General features: G+C 36.5%; 1 protein-coding gene across 4 annotated transcripts in view; it reads left to right on the forward strand.

Moving 5' to 3' along the window:
* LOC118199417 (urocanate hydratase-like) overlaps positions 1–20,725 on the forward strand; it is a 171,948-nt gene that overhangs the window by 46,907 nt on the left and 104,316 nt on the right. For all 4 annotated transcript variants that reach the window (XR_004759937.2, XM_035371273.2, XM_035371272.2 and 1 more), the window contains 3 exons: positions 15,264–15,454; positions 19,076–19,142; positions 19,262–19,318. Coding sequence is in view for 3 of the 4 variants with exons in the window: in XM_035371273.2 (XP_035227164.1) it covers positions 15,264–15,454; positions 19,076–19,142; positions 19,262–19,318 (315 nt within the window). In the remaining variant the exon portion in view is untranslated. The remainder of the gene's footprint in view (positions 1–15,263; positions 15,455–19,075; positions 19,143–19,261; positions 19,319–20,725) is intronic.

A 20,725-nucleotide genomic window follows, 5' to 3' on the forward strand; every position in this document is an offset into this window, starting at 1 on the left:
CAGTCCGTACAACGCCTAGGCATGCTGAGTATCAAATTATCGATCTGATCTTGGGGGATATTACACCACTCAAAAAGCAATGCTCTCCGAAGTTTCGGTAGACATAATAATAAATTATTACGAAATAAATATGTAGGAGGAAGTTGACGGGCTGCAACTCGTCGGCCAAGCATGTCACACACGTGCTCTACTGGATTCAAGTCCGGTGAGAATGCTGGCTAGTCCATACGGGTGATATCCTCCGATTGAAGGCATTCGCTTACGATGTTTGCACGGTGAGGACGGGCGTTGTCATGCATAAACACAAATTGTGCGCCCATGTCGCCCCGAAACAAACGTACATATTTTTCCAGAATGACGTCCCGATAGATTTGGCTCGTCATGGTTCCAATCTGAACATGCAGGTCAGTTCTGGAACCCAGAATAATTCCACTCCAAATGAGCACTCCTGCACCAACGTAACGGTGTCGTTCAATGATGTTTTCTTGGTGGTAACGGGTACCTGGAGCTCTCCATATGAAATTTCGGCGAGAATCAGACTGCAAGCTAAACCTGGACTCGTCGGAAAACATCACACAAGCCCACTGTTGCGGTGTCCACAATGCATGCTCTCTACTCCAGGCTAACTGCAGGCGACAGTGAGTTGCAGTAAGTGGAACGAATCTGACAGGTCTACGAACATATAGACCAATCTGCCCTAAGCGTCTGTACACGGTCTCCCTTGAAATTGTCGTACCAGTGGCTGAAGAGAGCTGACGAAACAGGACTGAGGCTGTGCTCCGCCTGTTTCTTTTGGCAGTAACTGCCAAATACCGGTCCTCATTCGGCGTTGTAACTCTGGGCCGACCTGTACTGTAACGTCTACTCACATTACCATCATCTTGGAATCGTTGCCAAAGCCATGACACTCTGGGCAATTCCAAGTTCGTCTGATACTTTCAGTTGGGTACGCCCACATTCCAGACGGCCTATAATTCTACCACGTAAAATAATCATCCAAATGCGTCCTTTGTGTCATAACTATTCGTTTATTGCACTGAAATGCTTATAAAGCGCCTGCGAACAATTTTACTTCTTTGCCTGTATTCCTTAGATATCACTCTCTTACACTCTCGTCATTGTGACGTACCATCAGTGTAATCTGGTTACTTCCTGAAATTTGCATATGATTCTTGAAGATGTGTGTAGTGACTTTACAGGTGATACATTTATTTTAGAGTTCGATTTCCGTGTGACTCCGAATTATCCTTAATTTATGGACATGAGTGTATATAAATAAATATGTTTGAAAGGGGAACGTAATGAACTATTTTCGGCTGTTTCACATCGAATTACTCCACATAATTTTATTAAACAAATATGTGTGTTTGTTCTCCGACAGATATATAGATCTGAATTATTCAGTTAAGGGAAAGCAAACAAAGAGTACGTTTTTGGAAAGGGATGCCTTTGTGGAGGATTTGTTAAGGACGTTGGCTTTTTTCTTTATATTACACAGGAAATACATCACTATTTATAACAGGGTTAAACTAACTTTATAATCTTTTCCACTGAATCCTTGTTCATGACTCTCCTTGTTCTGATTTATCCTTGTTCGTTTTGATTTATCCTTGTTGTTGTTTAATCCTTGTTCTGATTTATAATCCTCCTGCTTAATTTCTATATATACTAAAATTTTCAGTAACAATTTTAACTAAATTAATTTATTACTGAATACAGCACGTTATTTTCAATAAATAATTAAGAAAGCATTATTTACTTATAAGTAAACGCACCTTAATATCTAGTACTTTCCAAAGCTTCAGGTAAAAATTAACAAGCATTATTTTGTTAAATGACTGTAAAATACTGTTTCGGCCGAAGGTTAGATTATATGGATTATGGCAAAGCACATAAAGGCAAACTGCCTAAGAAAAGAGAGAACCCTTTATGGAGGATTCGCTAAGGGAAACTAACTGGTAATTAGATTACAGGGGAAAAACCAGAGAAAGGCCTAGAAAGAACCAGCCAGCCCGTTCTCCGATGGCCCATTCTTTTAGTCAGCCCGTTCTTTTTTCCAATGGCAGATTGTCAACAGTTACAATGTAACACAGTCCATTAATCTATACAAGGCCAAATGTGGTGGTCTCTTTATTATGGAGGCACCTAATAGGGGGTCCACCATCGCCTCCTATGAAGGGATGGACAGTTACACCCATGCATTCTCCGGGATTCGAACCCAGGCCGTTCGGTATCACAGTTAAGCTCCCCTAACCACTATATCGTCTGGGTGGCTATTCTCCGAAATTTAAACCCTGAGTCGATCTAATAATGTTAGCGATCTTACCATCCAGTCGCCGCCAGACGCTAAATGCAGAAAAACGGCCTTATATTCCATCCGATCATCTTGCATCCCATATTTTCAATAAACACTTAAAACGCTACTTTTTTAAAACTGCTGCACCTGCCCGAACTACGAGTATTATTTTCCATAATTTCGGGTAGAAATAAAAAAGCATAATATTTTTAAGATAAAGTGTCTGAAGATGACTGTTGCCGGCAGAAAAATGGCATTATATTATATCCGAGACTCTTGTGTAATTATTGAGTGAAGTACAACTTGCAGTAACGATATTACCTATGAAATAAGCCTTTATTAAATATAACCCATATCTTCAGTCATTAATTAAAATACATTATTGCACCTGCCCTCTAACTCTTTTCCACAGCTTCAGATAAAAATAAACAAGCTTACCATATTTTCCGGCGTATAAGACGCATTTTTTTCCCATTGAAAATACGTTTAAAAAACGGGGTACGTCTTGTATGCGTCGATACTCAGTTTATTCGGAGTTGCGATTATTTTTCCGTTTCATTGCAGAGTGTGAATATTGCAGTTATGTACGGTTTAATGATTGCGCATGCGCTGTCATCGACGATCATAGCTGGGTTCGTTTAACTTTCCATTTTTTGTGAACGACTTCTAAGTTGTGAAATTTCTACTTTCAATTTTCTTGAATTTGTTGGAAACTCATGGCATTAAAACAAGTCGGCATTTCTATAATATAGCATACAAGCTAGGTGTAATTGCGAATGCTAACGAACCTGAAAATAGGACTGCAGAGAGGCACTTCGGGCCACACCCAGCTGAGAAAATGACAAGAACTTAGCGGAATCAGGAAGAGGTAGTAATACACTGGATGATACAGAGAACAATTTGTTGTATGAGGATTCAGATGCTGATTTAGAAGGGGTTTCAAGTGATTCCTCATTTAACTCTGGAGATGAGTGTGTGGGTTTTGACGAAGAAGATTTGAAGGTGTTCTTTCCCAGATAGATTGGTTATTTGCAGAAAGTATTACTTTGTATTTGTATTACTTTATATTCAAAATGGTTACAGCCGAAAACATCACGGACGGAAACGTCGCGGAGAAAACAACGCAAGGCGAAAACGTCGTAATACAAAACATCGTGGGAGAAAACATCGCAAAGAGAAAACTTCGCAGTTCTAAAACATCGCCGTCGAAAATAAAGCGGTTCAAAAACTTCGCAGTTTAAAAACATCGTTGTCGAAAATATCATGGTACAAAATTAAGTATATACAAATCATCGCAGATATGCTTTTTTCAGGCTTTAGAAACAATAAATGGATATTCCCATAATGATTTGTGAGCGCAAGATAGAAAGAAGGATAATTTTTACTTTCATATTTTTTATTAACTAATAAATTATTGCTGAGAAAATAAGAAGGAAACTTAAGCATAGAAAATTAATGCAACTTATAGCACTTAATAGAATTTTAAACCGACATAGTTAACTAACAAAGCCCATTAATAAATCATTTTTTATAAAGTTTTTACTGGTAATTTTTCATGAAAAGTATAATTTATAAGTTGCATTTAATTTTCCATGCTTAAGTTTCCTTCTTACTTCTTACTTTTACAGCAAAAATTTATTAGTTAATAAAAAAATGTGAAAGTAAAATTTATCCTTCTTTACATCTTGCGCTCACACATAATTATGGGAATATCCATTTAGAATTATTAAAATCTGAAAAAAGCATGTCTACGATGTTATCGTCATGCGATGATTTGTAGATACTTCATTTTTTACCACGATATTTTCGACGACGATGTTTTTAACCTGCGAAGTTTTCGAACCGCTTTATTTCGACGTCGATGTTTTGTGCCACGATGTTTTAGAACTGCGATGTTTTCTCCCACGATGTTTTGTAGCACGAAGTTTTCGTCTTGTGTTGTTTTCTCCGCGACGTTTTCGTCCGCTATGTTTTTGCCGCGATGTTATCGGTGGACACCATTCAAAATACTGTAAATTCAGACAGTTGCCAGCAGTGGCGTTATTTTCTCTCCGAGATAATCCTGTTCAATTAATATGTGAACTGCATCTTGTAGTAATGGTATTAATTGTTATTTATTGAAAATGTACTTTATTAAATATAAAGAGCATTTGCAATAAATAGTTATAGTAAGTTTTGCTGTAAGCAAATTGCCTATGCAAGAAATATTTCGGATAAAGTAAATATGTCTACATTTGTTAAGCAAATGCATAAGTAGAATGTCTGTTTAACTGAACGCGGCAAAGTATTTAAGGGTAAGGATGTCTCATTGAAGGACTATCTGAGGAAAATCGGTTTGTGTTCATGGAAGGATAACCACGAGAATATCCAAACAATTAGATTATTCGCTGGAATTCGATTCCGACTCAATTCACGCTATTAAAAAAGTCAAATGCTCGGTTACTGCTAAAGTTTCCCAATAATTTAATTACTTTGGCAGATATATTGTACTTCTAAATGCTATTATATTTTAACTGTATTAATTATAATTTCAACTAAAAGTAACTACATTCAAAAGTCTTTAATTCAGACGTCCATAATCCGGACCTCAAAGCTACAAACTTTCTGCGCATGCGTAGCGTTTACGCATGCGCATAATACTTTTACGCATGCGCGTTTAATGTATAACGGACGGTATAAGCTAAGCTAAAATTATCTAATTATCTATTTCATTTAATGTTGCAGATTGCCTTATTTCTTAATCTTGTAATTGGATCCGGCTTATTATTTTTTGCAGACTGTTAGAGCAATTTTATAAAAGTAAGCTTGAACTTTCAATTATGTCAAAAAGAATTTCCGATTCTGGAGCTGCCAAAGGATGTACAAAGCGAAAGCATGTTTCGATGTCCATCAAACAAACAAAAATAAAAATAAAAAAAAAAAAAAAAAAACAATTGCTGCAAAAAATGGATAAAGGCTTATCCTTTGTTTCTCTAACCATTCGGAAATCTGTTTATCAATTTCACGCCCACCAGCGGCCGAGCGGTAAAATCGCTGAACACTGGTAGTTCGGTCCGAGGTTCGAATCCCGCGAACGGGCTGGCTGCATGGGCGTTTTCGTGGTTTTCCCCATGTGTAACGTGTATACGAGTCAGTTTCCCTTAGAAAGTCCTCCACGAAGGCATCCCTTCCCTTAGGCAGATAGCCCTAGTGTGCTTTGCCGTATTCTCAATACACACATTATCAATTTCACGCTGCTCTGCGGGGGTGGGGGGGCGGCGCGGCGCGCAATGAACTGGAAGTTGATTTGTCAGCACTATCCTGATCTTCAGGTCAGATGTTTTTATTTTTATTCGGCTTATAATTCCTTACTAAATGTAGTATTTCATCTCGATGTACTCCGTCTTTGATATGATTGAAATCAAATTCCTCGTCACTATAAATATCACGAATACACATCAAATAGCTTTCTGGTTGCAATTTTCTAATTTCGATTATGCGTAATGTATGCTTTACGCATGCGCGCGTTGAAAGAAATGTTTAATAAAGTAAACAAATAAATATTAAGCTTTTTTTTTGTAAATTTTGATACCCTTTAGATCATAATTGATCTTTATTTCATAAATTACGGTTTCATATTTTTAATTTTATAATTTCTGCATGCCATCTTAACAGATTTAAATTGATGATCTATAATCCGGAAAAACCGATAATCTGGAATCGCCGAAATCTCGACGAGTCCGGATTAAAGACTTTTGACTGTATAATGAATTACCAAGCTTTTTCATTCAATAAACGATAGCTTAAATTTTAAAGACTATACCACTATACCGCCGCCTAGACGGTATAGTGGGACGGTTAGGGGAGCCTGACTGCGATACCAAAGGGCCGGGTTCGAATCCCGGAGAAGGCGTGGATGTAAAATTGTCTGTCCCTTCATAGGAGGTAACGGTGGCCGCCTATTAGGTGCCTCCATAATAAAATGGTCACCGCTTCTGGCCTTAGTAGTGGCCAATGACGTTATAGGCAAGTGCCCGCCATTTGTAAAATAATAATAATAATAATAATAATAATAATAATAAAGATAAATTAAAGATTGTATGCTTTCCAGAACTATAATCTGAGAAACTGCTACATGCGAGGGCACATGAAAGTTAAGATCTTATATTTCGCGCACTGGCAGCACTTCCCGAAAGCAGCTTCTAGATAATTTCTATTCATCTCATCCGTCAACTTGCTAAGCATGATTGTGTCAGCAAATTTTGTCTTCGGAAGTGCGTCTTAAGTAAAAATAATCCGCCTCCCTCAAGGTGTAATAATCTGCAAGTATTATTAAAGTGTAACTAAATTTTAATTATAGTTGTATATACAGTATAACTTTAACTGCGGCTATAATTTTGCTGCAGTTGTAATTGTAATTATAAATTGCGCAATTACAATTATGTTGTAAATAAATTAACTGCAATTATAATTGTTCTGTAAATGTAAAATTTATAATACAATTACATTGCAATTAAATTAACTGCATCTACATGGTAATTGTACGATTATTTACAATAAGATTATATTGCAATTGCCTGATTTGTAATTACAATTCCATTTTAATTGATTTTAATTGTAGTAGCAATTACATCGTAATTACAAATATTGCAATTACAATGTAATTCTATCAAATGTAATTGTGCATTGTAATTGAACTATTTATATTTGCGCAACGTTATTCAATTATTAATCACTAACATTGTAACTGAATTATGCCCAACACAAGAAATCTAAAGCAAAACTAAACTCAAGATATCTAAATCAGCTCAAAAAATATAATGCAAAATCTAAAGCGTTTGGTAAATCACTAGGGGGCCCACCAGCGGCCGAGCGGTAAAGTCGCTGAACACTGGTAGTTCGGTCCGAGGTTCGAATCCCGCGAACGGGCTGGCTGCATGGGCGTTTTCGTGGTTTTCCCCATGTGTAACGTGTATACGAGCCAGTTTCCCTTAGAAAGTCCTCCACGAAAGGCATCCCTCCCCTTAGGCAGATAGCCCTAGTGTGCTTTGCCATAATTAAATACACCACCACCACACACCACCGTAAATCACTAGAGAATGCATCAATAAGCTCTATGTCTCTTATGATATTTATATTTACATTTTAAACTCTAATTTCCTGAGGTGCAATTATTAGTCTAAAAGGTCGTTAGCCCACAGGGGCTATTAATTTCGTTTTGGCATTTTGTGTGAGTTCTATATAAATGCCGGTTAACTTTCCAATTTGTAGCCACCAAATATTACCTCCTTGTGTTATATTTAAAGGAATTAAATAATGAAGAATCTGCATAAATGCATATATGTGTCTCGCATTGCGATAAACAATGATATCTAAAGGCATCAAATTTTGAATAACGTAATATTCCACAGAATATGGGCATCTGAAGACCCGAATTTGGTATTTGAAATTTGTTTTATTACCGATTTCATATTTTGTTTTTGATTAACAAACTCAACGACTTCAAAGCAAGCAATGGCAACACTACGGGAAAAAAAAAAATATTTCCAGCGCGTGAGACTGTGTATCGTAAATTCTAAAGATAATGCTCATTTTATAATTATTTTGCGATATTGCTATTGAATTGAATTTTATGGTTTAAGTGCAAAGAACACGATATTTAATAAGTAAAGGTGACACTCAAAACGTTAAAAAAAGGCCCCTGTTATGTTCACCTCTTTGTGGAAGGGGCCAGAAATCAAAACTCTACACAATAAACATCATAAATATTTACTTTTGCTCCAACGTACAAACTGGAAACACAACTCACTTATATCTTTAGAACACAATTACAATAAAAATAATCGCGTGTTGTCACGACTCTGAAACACAATCGCAGAAAATTTCATTCATTTAAAAGTAGAAATAAATTATTTTTAGCTTTATACGAATAGCATTTTAGCTTTATACGAATAGCAGGAGCGCGCTCTTTCGGCGAACAATGGATGGCGTAACACACTGGGCCCCCATGACCCCGTCATCAGCTGAACTAGAAATATAAACTGAAATATAATGCAACTCATAAAATTAAACAAACTGTAAATATAATTATAAAACATGGAAGAAATAATTCAATCAGTCATTTATAGGAAGTCTGACTTATGTATTGGTCTTTTCATTTCACCCGACACAGTTCTTAAGTTGACTGACGTTACGCTTTGGTCAGTTCCCTTGTAAGTGCAAATTACTTTTGCTATCTTCCGCTTAAGTGGCGGCAAATTCTCATCCTTGATTAGCACCAAGTCATTCACACGTAAATCGGCACTGGGAAGTTTCCACTTGTTGCGCACTTGCAACTGCGTCAAGTAGTCTTTTGACCACGAATTCCAAAAGGATTGGGAAATCTATGTGACTGATTTCCACCGTTCGAGGATGGAAATTTTCTCATTTGTAATATCAGGCTCAGGAACACTTTTTAACTCGGAACCGATAACAAAGTCACCCGGTGTAATGACAGAAAAATCATTTGGGTGCTCAGAAGCAGCCACTAAAGGACGGGAGTTAAGTATGGCTTCAATCTCCACTAGACACGTTGAAAATTCTTTTTGTGATGAGATCTGGGATCCTATAACACGTCTCATGTGAAACTTCATGGATTTAACGGCAGCTTCCCATAGGCCTCCAAAATGAGAGGCTGATGGAACATTCATTGTCCATTTAACGCCTTCGTTGGTCAAGTTAGTACCAAGCGCCTCCATCATAAAAGCTTTTAAGTAATTCTTTGCACCGATAAAGTTCGCCCCACAATCACTGAATATTTCAGCGGGCTTTCTTCGTCGTCCTATGAATCGTTTCAGAGCTGCAATACATGCCTGAGCACTAAGATCACTAACAAATTCTAAATGGACAACTTTCGTTGCAAAGCATACAAACACACACACGTACATTTTCAGTGGTTTAACTCCTCTACCACGTCTAATGCTGATCAAGAATGGTCCTGAAAAGTCAGTTCCTGATCTAAGAAATGGTCTTCCGGGATTCGCTCTCGCAGGAGGTAAATCAGCCATCATTTGTTTCGAAAACTCAGAGCAAAATCTGGCACCGATAACGCACTTTCTCATTTCTCTGCGTATTGCAGGTTTTCTCCTATAATCCAATACTTTTGTTTCATCGCAGATTTAACTAATTGTACTTCTCCGTGCATATAATTAAGATGATAAAATGTCACTAACATTTTTGTAACAGAATGATTATTAGGCAATATTATTTGATGTTTCACAGAGTTTGGTAAGCTGGCATTTCTTAAACGTCCTCCTACACGTAGTATGCCACTGTTGTCTAAGAACGGATTTAGAGAAATTAAAGAACTTTACTTTAACACTCTCGCTTTCTCTAAAGTAGCCATTTCCTTTGTATACTCATTTCTTTGGACTAGTTTGATTGCTTTAGTTCATTTGTTTCTAAGAAAGGAGTCAAAATCCTATTCTCTTCACATTTCTTATAAACCTTAAACACCAAGCAACAACTCTCTGCAACTTACTCTTATGAACTGAAAATTTGTTCCAAAGCTGTTCAACTGATTCCAACTGAACTACAAAATATTTGACAGAATTTTTTCTTTGCTCTCTTAGTATTTCCGCACTGTCTACATTTGGTAACCCTCTAACCCACTGTTTAGGCCAACTCTCAAAACGTTTTCGAAGCCAAATTGGACCTGACCACCATTTTTCATTAAGTACCAACTTCTCAGCCGAGATTCCTCTAGTAAGCAAATCTGCGAAATTATCGTCAGACAGACAATAATACCAATCATTTGGACTCGATCTTTCCTGAATTTCCCCAACCCGGTTGGCAACGAACTGTTTCCCTCTCTTCGCACTTCCCTTCACCCACTGCAATGCAATACAAGAATCACTCCATAAAACTATTCTTTCAACTTTATCCTTAAAAACACTCTTCAAATAATTTCCCACTCTAGCACCTATTACCATGGCCATTAGCTCCAACCGTGGCAACATTAGTTTCTTTAACGGTGACACTCTACTCTTCGACGTTATAAAAGATACTCTGTAATTCTCATTATCCTCACAATATCTAAAATAAACAATAGTTCCGTAAGCACTTGGTGAAGCATCGCAAAACACATGTACTTCCGATTGCTCCTTCTCACAATCCAGAAAACAATATCTCGGAAAAGTAACGTCTATTAATTTTTCAATTTCGAATTCGTTACACCACGTTATCCACTTTTCCTGCAAGTCCTCCGGCAACTCTTCGTCCCAATCACACGCTCTCTTCCAAATTTCCTGTAACAATAACTTTAGACGTATCACAAACGGCGCAATCAAACCAATACGATCAAAACTTCTTGCAGCTGTCTGTAAAACACGTTTTTTAGTGCGTCGCAACATTTTCCACGAATCCACCAAACCCTTCACCTCCAAAGACAACTCATCTCTATCAGGATTCAAATTCAACCCTAGGACTTTCAGCTGTTGAACTCCCACTATCTCACTGTCACTACGTCCATTTCCTATCTACAATTTTTCTAATTCTCTACTGTTCGACCTCAGTTTTCTCAAATTAAATCCACCACTCTTTAATATTGATACAGCATCTGACGACAACTCAAATGATTTTCTCACACTGTCTCCACCATAATATAAATCATCTACGTAAAGTGATGAATTTAACATCTCAAATGACTTCGGTTTACTTTTCTCATATTTTTTTATATGATGCTTTATCGTAGCACTCAAAGTGAAAGGGGAACTTTTACATCCAAAAGGTAGTCTTTTTCATTCTCATAATTTTATATTCTTCACTAGGGTTATCTGAATACCAAAGAAATTTTAAGAATTTTCTATCTCTTTCAGAAATTTTTATTATTAAGAAAGCCTTCTCTATATCACCATTAAACGCTATTTTGCAATTACGAAATTTTAGAATCACATCAAGAATATTTGGATTTAAATTTGGGCCAATTTCCAAACTACAGTTAAAGACTATACGAACTTTCTGTTTGTTTCTTTATCTTTCCTAACAACTGCTCTATGAGGCATAAAATACTCATGCTCATCTCTCTTACATTCCTCAATAACTCCATTTTGTTTTTGGTTATTTATTATATCCCTATACTAATCATTTTTAGAAAAATCCTTTCCTAACTCATCAAACATCTTTTTAGCTAAAAAATAATTATTTCCTAATTCATCGTAACTTCCATAATAAATCAGTTTCATATCTCTCATTCACGAATTTTAAATTTTTCTCCAATTCATCTATCAGCGCTTTATCAACTACATTTAACTCTTCTTTTTCTTTGATTCCTAAAGCATCAAGTTCCCACAATATCTGAACATTTGAAGCGGCTGCACAAAAATTCGCTGAAATTGCAGTCTTAACATTTGGCTTGTAAACATCTTGACTTCTCTGTAAAGCAAACCCGAAAATCGTTGGCACGCAAGTAATTTATTTCCTGGTTTATTTTTTCGAAAGCTGAGGCTTCAATAATCTGCCAAAACACATCTGCCCCAATTAATATCTCAATGTTTATATCACTGTCACAGCAGTCGGCTAAGACTAATCCCCGTGACTGCATAATATTTTGTACTTCTTCATTTGGAACAGAAACAGATGCCGCTGTAATAGTATCGGACACTAGCACTTCAATTTGAACACACTGATTAGGGTTGTATCTACTAGATAATTTTAATTCTACTACTTCATATAATTTCTCAGTAGGCTTTGCTGAGCCAAAGGAAAAAATTAACAACCTTTCCTTTCTAATTGATTTTAAGCAATTAGCAAGGGACTTCATACACCAACTTCTTTCGGAGCCATTATCGCAAAATATGCGCGTCATTTTATTGAATTTTGTTTTATCAACAGAGCTAACGTATACACTGCAAGTGATTAACAACACATATGATCTATGTATTCGACTTAATCTTGATACTGAAGCATTACATTTGAGTTTGTTCGACGCCACCGTTCTCTACTTTGGAAAGAGGTTTATTTTGTTTATAGATGAATCATAAATGATGAGCTTTCCCACAGAAACAATTTCTGGCTTTAAACTTTTTCGCACTACACTCCGAAGAAAAACATTTGAAACAAATGTTATTTTCCTTAATAATATCAACACGCTCATTTACTGAAAGCCTTTTAAAATTAGGACAATCTTGCATCGAGTGGTTTGGATTAGTTTTACACAAAATACATGTTTGATCTTTTGCTCCAGATACATATACATCAGAAATATTTTTGTAATTATAATTACGAAGTTTATTAACATTATTTCCGTCGCCTCTTTTATTATCGTTACCTGTAAATGATTTTGCAAAAAGGGATTCTGGTTTTTGTTTACGTTTTGATGACAAATAAATATCGCATTCACGACCTAAAGTTTGGGGTTCGAACCATGTCTCTCCCTGTTTAACTGCTATATGGGTCTTTAATTCACGGTCAAGTTCACAGAATATTTTATCTGAAACCATAAGATCACATAACGATTTAAAATCTTTTACATTTCTCAACTGACAATAATATTCAAAATTTGCACTTAACCTTGACGCAAACTGAACAAAATTCTCAGATGACAATTTTTGCGTAGAACAAAAATGATTTAAACACTCTTGAGGGGTTGGCTGAAATTCCTTTAAAATCATGGACTTTAGTTTATCGTAATAATTAATATCTTCTTCCTTCACATATTCCATTAAATTAGTGACCTTCTCTCCCAAAATATTTAATAGGATTTCTGCTTTTAGATCTTTAGGTACTTGTTTTGTCTTAAATGCCCTTTCAATTGATTGGAAAAAGAGATTAAAGGATTCTGCTTTAGTAGGTACAGAAATCGTTAATGTTTTTACCCTTTTAATTAAATTTTTCATATTTCGATTTGAGTTGTCCGTCTCAACATTTGGATTTTGTAGCAAGTCTTTTCTTATGTTAGCTAAGGCTAATTCCGCCTCTAACTGAGAAAGTTTTATTTTTTCTAACTCTAATCTAATTTCGTTTTCCGATTTTTGTTTTTCAATTTGTATTTTCTTTTCCTCTAGAATATTATCAATAACATTTTGCCCAAATTCAGCATCATTTGCATAAACTTCTGAACTTTCTATTAAAGTTTTCAAAGTAACAATTTTCGCCCCGCTCGGAATTACTAATCCCAACCCCTCCGCCACGAGCGTCAACTCGTCTTTTTTTAATGACTTAAGCGACTTCAGAATCATCTTAATTCAAAGAAAAATACAACAACCCTGAATTGACAACTAGAACACAATGAGCAGAAAACGTACACAATCAAACTCAACACAGACACTATCAACTCAAATTACCAAGTAAGGAACACCTCAATACACAACACTAATAAACAAAATTTAACACTAAACATTATTACAAACCAAATAAATACTCACCATAATCAAGGGAACCATCATCTTCACTGTTAATTTCCCCGCAACGCATATTCCCATATCAACACACTATTTTTTCTCTCAAAATTTGATGATACACATTATTACTACCACATTTTCACTTAATCCAACTTCCTGACACCAAAAATTTTATGTTCACCTCTTTGTAGAATGGGCTGGAAATCAAAACTCTACACAATAAATATCATAATTATTTACTTTTGCTCCAACGTACAAACTGGAACTCACTTATATCTTTAGAACACAATTACAATAAAAATAATCGCGTGTTGCCACATCTCTGAAACACAATCACATAAAATTTCATTCATTTAAAAGTAGAAATAAATTATTTTTAGCTTTATACGAATAGCAGGAGCGCGCTCTTTCGTCGAGCAATGGATGGCGTAACAGCCCCTTTGGACGTTATATAAAATCCTAAAACTTTCAGATTTTTTAGAATTTTTTATGTCCTTTTTTTCCCTACTTAGTTTCTTTTGCACGCAATCAGAAATCTGCTATATGTGTTACATTGTACTTTTGGCTGTGTGCCAACGTGAGCTTTGAACTCAAATTGGAACGTGACCGCTGTAACGTATGTCAGTGCTTTTCCATTTTCCTATTATATTGCAGTCCATTACGCAAAGAACGTATTAAAAAACAACTGAACTAAAATTTATTAAATTAAAAAGTAGGCCGCATAAAATTGCTTTGGCAGCCACATGCGGCTCGCAAACCCCCAGTTTGAGACAAGAGCTCTACAACGTTTGCGTAAGTTCATGAGTTTTGAAAACATTACTGACAGATCAACAATAATTTTGTTTTTGGAATTTTCACATTGCTCACACTGAAATTGGGTAAGTTCAACAGGTCCAAGATCCAATTTGATTTCAGAAACTGATTTCCGTTTTATTATGGCATTAAATAGCATTGCCTCGTGGAAAATCGCGTTTTTCAGTGCTCGCCCTGAAAATGTATGAGCTGACATACGCATTGAATATGGGCCGTTGCTGTATAAAAAGCAACCGTTAAATAGCTATGAGTAGCTATAACTGTATATAAACAGCTCCTCACGACTGGAGGAAACGGTGTTCGCCCAAGTCCCCATCTCCTTTCTTCTTGCTCAAAAGCAAGATTGCTACACATTGCTACAGATAAACAGCTATATAGCGAGGTTCACGTTGGTATAGACATCAAGAATAAAATCTCCCTTTTCTGATGCATGTCCCAACACTTCTGGCTAAACAGTGTTGCAAATAACTATAGAGGGCTAAATTTGACTATTAAAACATTACTAAAATTTCTAACGCTATAAAGTTGAATAAAGAATTATCAGCGAAAGATTTTAAAAAATCCATTGTAATGTGTGAAACTTTCGAGAAGATGAGTGACCTCGTTATGTTATATATATATCTTTTTTTAAAAAATTTATTGAAGAAGATGCATATATATTCAAAAGGACTAACCGTTCTTTAATTGTTGAATTCTGCAGGTGTTGAAATAATCTCTCTCAAATGGTGCTGTTAAGCACATTTGAAAGATGTATTGTTATGGCAAAATATCTAATGACTGGACATATTGATTTTCAGTTTTGGTTAGTGATGAAATACCTCAGCAAAATGAGTACGTCCCAAACCTTGGTGATGATGTCTGGACATCCATTAGGTCTCTTCCCATCCAATTCCTTAGGACCTCGCATGGTGATTACGAATGGGATGATGGTGCCTAATTACTCGACGAGGAGGAATTATGATCGTCTGTTTGCCATGGGTGTCACGATGTAGGTAAATTTTTATATTAATAAGGGAAGGGAGCTTGAATTTCTTTTCATCCAAATTAGAATCTTTGCAATTTCAGTTTGTTTCTTTTGCTTCTACTCCAAAGATAGTTGGAACTTACAAAGAATAATATTGTTGCCTGCGTACGGGTTCGTTACGAAATGAATGCACAAGTCCGATGAAAAATGAACAAAATTTATTATTATCACAACAAATAAAACAAAAGGCTTAAATTTCCTCATATATTCGTAAAGTATTACAATATCTCACAGAAGTTATCTTTTAACTACTCAAACGTTTAACAGAACTTAATTCAAAATATCTAGAGAAAGCTAATTCGCTACAGTCAACTAGAGCAGTTTTCTAAACAAACTCTTAAAACAACAACTCACCGAATTAAGAGGTTTTCCTCCTTTTTATAAGCTTTTTAAATCACGCGCGAGATTGTTCTAGCAATCTCTCGAAATCAGAAAGAGATATTTATTAATTAAATGTTAAATGCCCGTGCTCTTGTATTTTTAATTTTCAGGCTTAGCTTTCTTTTAATATTTTTCGCGCGCTGCACTACACAGGGAATAAAACAATTGTATTTATAATTCTACTATTTAATTACCAAATCCGTAATACTACCCCTTTCCCGAAGGACTGCACGTCCCGGGCAATACAATCCCTGGACAAGAAGCCAAAGTTACAATTAAGGCATAAATGCAATAATAAATATTACATTACAATATCAAACAACATGAACAATAAATGCAATAACCAACTTAAACAAATCAAATGCTGTCAAATACTAAATGCAAATCAAATCAAATACACATTTAGAAACAAAAAGGACCACGTCTTACACTATTTACAATTATTTTACACTACGTACTATGGCCATAGTAATGAGCTAAAATGTCGCAATGAACGACTTTAGGTTTAGAAGTGTACTTGCTCAGTTACGATACAAAAAAGAGATCAAAATGGCTTCCGAGAATATATTTTTGAGTCATCATATTCTCCCACTTTGCCTGGACGAGTCATGCTTTGCAACTAAGCGAGAAGAAATCCTCTGGATTATCTTTCAGATTTTACTTACCTGCACAGTGCGATTGAAAAAAGTATGAAATCCTTTTACATTCATTGATGGTCTAATCCACGGAAAGCATCTACAATAACCTAAAATTGAAAAAAAAAACATATTATACAGTTATGATCAAGAAATGAACTTAGGAACTTATGAATTAGGAATTTCCATACTTGCGGAGCACAACATCATAATTCAAATACCAAAACTGACATCAAAACTAAACTTAATGCAGTAACCAAATACCCAGTGGCCTATACAGACAGGTCAAAAATTAGCAAGAAACTCGGCAGTGCTCATGTTATTCTTATTTTTGAACATGAAGAAATCTGGAAAGGTCACCGGTGTGAATATAGCAGCATATTCCAGGCTAAGATGACTGCTATAAAACGAACAGTTATTTGGACAACACGTCAGAGTATCAATTTAATTAACCATTTTTTTGGACAGTCAGGTGCGATTCAGGCAACTGGAGATTGCAGAAATAAATCTCAAACTGTACAAGAGATTCACAATTGAACACTGGAAAAAGCCAGTATTAAAGTAGCAACTAAATGTGTAAAAGCCCATGCTGGAGACATTACACAGTTACCAGTAACCAAGTTATTATCAGTTACTGGTAACACAAGGAGCATTGCACAGTTAAATATTTACTTTTAAAACTAACTAATGATTAAACATTATTTCTTGAGATTTTTATAGGAAATTCCCCTTAGAATATCTAATAATTTTTTATAGCTAACTATATGTAGGAATCATGTTAAGCACTCTTCTTTCAAATAGCAGGTTACACTTAATTACACTCATGTCTATAAATTAAGGATAATTCGGAGTCACACGGAAATCGAACTCTAAAATAAATATATCACCTGTAAAATCACTACACACATCTTCAAGAATCATATGCAAATTTCAAGAAGTAACCAGATGACACCGATGGTACGTCACAATGACGAGAGTGTAAGAGAGTGATATATAAGGAATACAGGCAAAGAAGTAAAATTGTTCGCAGGCGCTTTATAAGTATTTCAGTGCAATAACTGAATCGTTATGACACAAAGGACGCATTTGGATGATTTTTTACGTGGCAGAATTATCGGCCGTCTGGAATGTGGGCGTACCCAACTGAAAGTATCAGACGAACTTGGAATTGCCCAGAGTGTCATGGCTTTGGCAACGATTCCAAGATGATGGTAATGTGAGTAGACGTTACAGTACAGGTCGGCCCAGAGTTACAACGCCGAATGAGGACCGGTATTTGGCAGTTACTGCCAAAAGAAACAGGCGGAGCACAGCCTCAGTCCTGTTTCGTCAGCTCTCTTCAGCCACTGGTACGACAATTTCAAGGGAGACCGTGTACAGACGCTTAGGGCAGACTGGTCTATATGCTCGTAGACCTGTCAGATGCGTTCTACTTGCAACTCACTGTCGCCTGCGGTTAGCTTGGAGTAGAGAGCATGCATTGTGGACACCGCAACAGTGGGCTTGTGTGATGTTTTCCGACGAGTCCAGGTTTAGCTTGCAGTCTGATTCTCGCCGGACTTCCATATGGAGAGCTCCAGATACCCGTTACCACCAAGAAAACATCATTGAACGACACCGTTACTGTGGTGCAGGAATGCTCGTTTGGGGTGGAATTATTCTGGGTTCCAGAACTGACCTTGCATGTTAAAATTGGAACCATGACAGCCAAATCTATCGAGACGTCATTCTGGAACAACATTACGTTTGTTTCGAGGCGCCATGGGCGCACAATTTGTGTTTATGGATGACAACGCCCGTCCTCACCGTGCAAACATCGTAAGCGAATGCCTTCAATCGGAGGATATCACCCGTATGGACTGGCCAGCATTCTCATTGACTCCTGACTTGAATCCAGTAGAGCACGTGTGGGACATGCTTTGCCGACGAGTTGCAGCCCGTCAACCTCCTCCTACATGTCTACCGGAACTTCGGAGAGCATTGCATTTTGAGTGGTGTAATATCCCCCAAGATTCGATCGATAATTTGATGCTCAGCATGCCTAGGCGTTGTACAGACTGTATTGCATCGTCTGGGAGGCATACAATGTATTAACAATCATACCAACCATGCAATATTGGTTTTTTGTAAATAGGTTTTTTCTATAATTTGCTCCAGGGAGAAAACATCGCTATTTTTTTTAATAAAATCAAACATATAGCATCTTTTTTTGCTCTTTACTTTTTGTTCAATAAATAAGCTTTACAAATAAGTCAAATTTGTTTTGCTTCTAACTCTTCCTTTGCCTGATTTTGCATTATCCTTAATTTATGGACATTTGTGTAGTTACTTGTTCATTGAAAACAGATTTAGGGGGCATTGAGTCTGTTCTTTACTCCATTGCAGTGATCAGTTAAAAATCTATTTAAATGCATTTTCATATATCTGCAATTTGATGTAATACCTTTCCGTTTACTTGCCAGTTTCTTTCCTCAAAACTGAAAGTTATAATATGCTCATATATTTCCTTTTTGTCAAATAATGGAGTGACTTAACATAGACATAAAATTAATTCTTACTTCATTTAAAGGTATGGACAGATGACAGCTGGTAGTTATTGCTATATTGGTCCTCAAGGAATTGTCCATGGCACCACAGTGAGTAACAACACAAAAAGAACCTTCGATTTTATTATGTTCATGAAAAGGTAGTAAAAATAAATGTCATCAAATGCTAAAGAAAGAAATTTATATATATTAAAATCATTTTTTTCCAGTTAACCTTAATGAACGCAGGAAGGAAGTATTTGCATTCAAATAACATGATGGGCAAGGTAAGTACTTTGATTTGTGTTGTAGTTAATTTCGTTTTTTTTTCCTTCTTCTTATTATTGTTGTTGGGACTAATCTCGCTTGTCTGAAATCAGAGCAAGCCCATGAAATTCATCGTGGCAAGGAGTCATGACTGCGCCTGTCCTTGGCAAAACCTTTGGACACCATACAGATGACAGTACGACTTTGCTCACTTCCTCCTCCAATTTTGATTCAGAGCACCCCGGGGGACGGGTCCAAAGGTCTCCCTCCCCTCTTCCCCTACCATCAACCTCTCGAGAGGACTTTTGGCTGGCTGCATATTTTGAGTGCCCCATGCCACAGAGACAATAGGCATTTAAAAACATCATCCACCCGGGCCCTTCGGTACGATAGTCAAAGTCACTAACCACTATCCTGGTTGGGCGGCATACTCGTTTTTAATAATTTAAAACTATTAGAGTTTAAATAATCTTCCTTTTATTAACTAAAAATGAAATAAATGTTAGTATTCAAGTTAATGAGATGGGTGAACATTCCACGCAACTGTTATTTGTTTGGATTATTTCCGTAAGCTTAAGTCTGAGATCGGCGGATATATCAAGTTGATTTCAATACTTTGTTTCTTTGTTTTTATTTGATTTCGTCGTGATGAAAACTCTTTCTCACACAGATACGTAGAAGTAAACTGAGTTATAATTTTTAAAGCAGTTTCACATTACATTCTATTTCTTACCGGCCTACCGGTGAAAATCAACGGAAAAAACGGAAATCAGATAAATACAATGCGTACAAAAACATAATACAATAATCGTTATCCGTCGAGGTTGTAGGACATGCTTTGCTACTGGTTGTGTGTGCTCTCTGTCAACACCTTTTAACAAAAGATATGTCCTCTTCTGTTATGAGGTGTTAGCTCTGAATGAACAAATTTCTGACCCTGAGGCGCTCGCTGAATGTCACGTGATAGTCGAAACGGATAGGAGATGTATTTCATACTTTGCCGATTTCTGATTGGGTATTCTATAAAATTCCTAGTAAATGTGTGAAATATGAATAGTTTCATACACTGCCGGCTAGTTTTAGGCATTCTATAGAATGCCGAATTTCAAAACTTTGCCGGCAACATACACTGACTACCAATAAGTATTTGGACACCTGTGATAGAAAAGAAAAACTAACTTTATTCAGAATCAATAGTTGGTAGAGCCTCCCCGAGAGGTAATTACAGCGTGGACCCTTTGGGGCATACTTTCCACAAGTCTTTGTATGACAGCTAGTGGTATTTTCTTCTAATCGGAGAAGACATAGAAGTTCCTTCACCGATTTTGCACGGGTAGTGCACCCCTGAATTCGGCGATGCAACTCGTGCCAGACGTTCTCGATAGGGTTCAGGTCTGGACTCTGGGCAGGCCAGTCTATTCGATGAA

The sequence above is a fragment of the Stegodyphus dumicola genome, chromosome 5 (genome assembly GCF_044657685.1).
Source record: "Stegodyphus dumicola isolate Sdum_Otavi_A_Nest chromosome 5, ASM4465768v1".
Classification (NCBI taxonomy): domain Eukaryota; kingdom Metazoa; phylum Arthropoda; class Arachnida; order Araneae; family Eresidae; genus Stegodyphus; species Stegodyphus dumicola.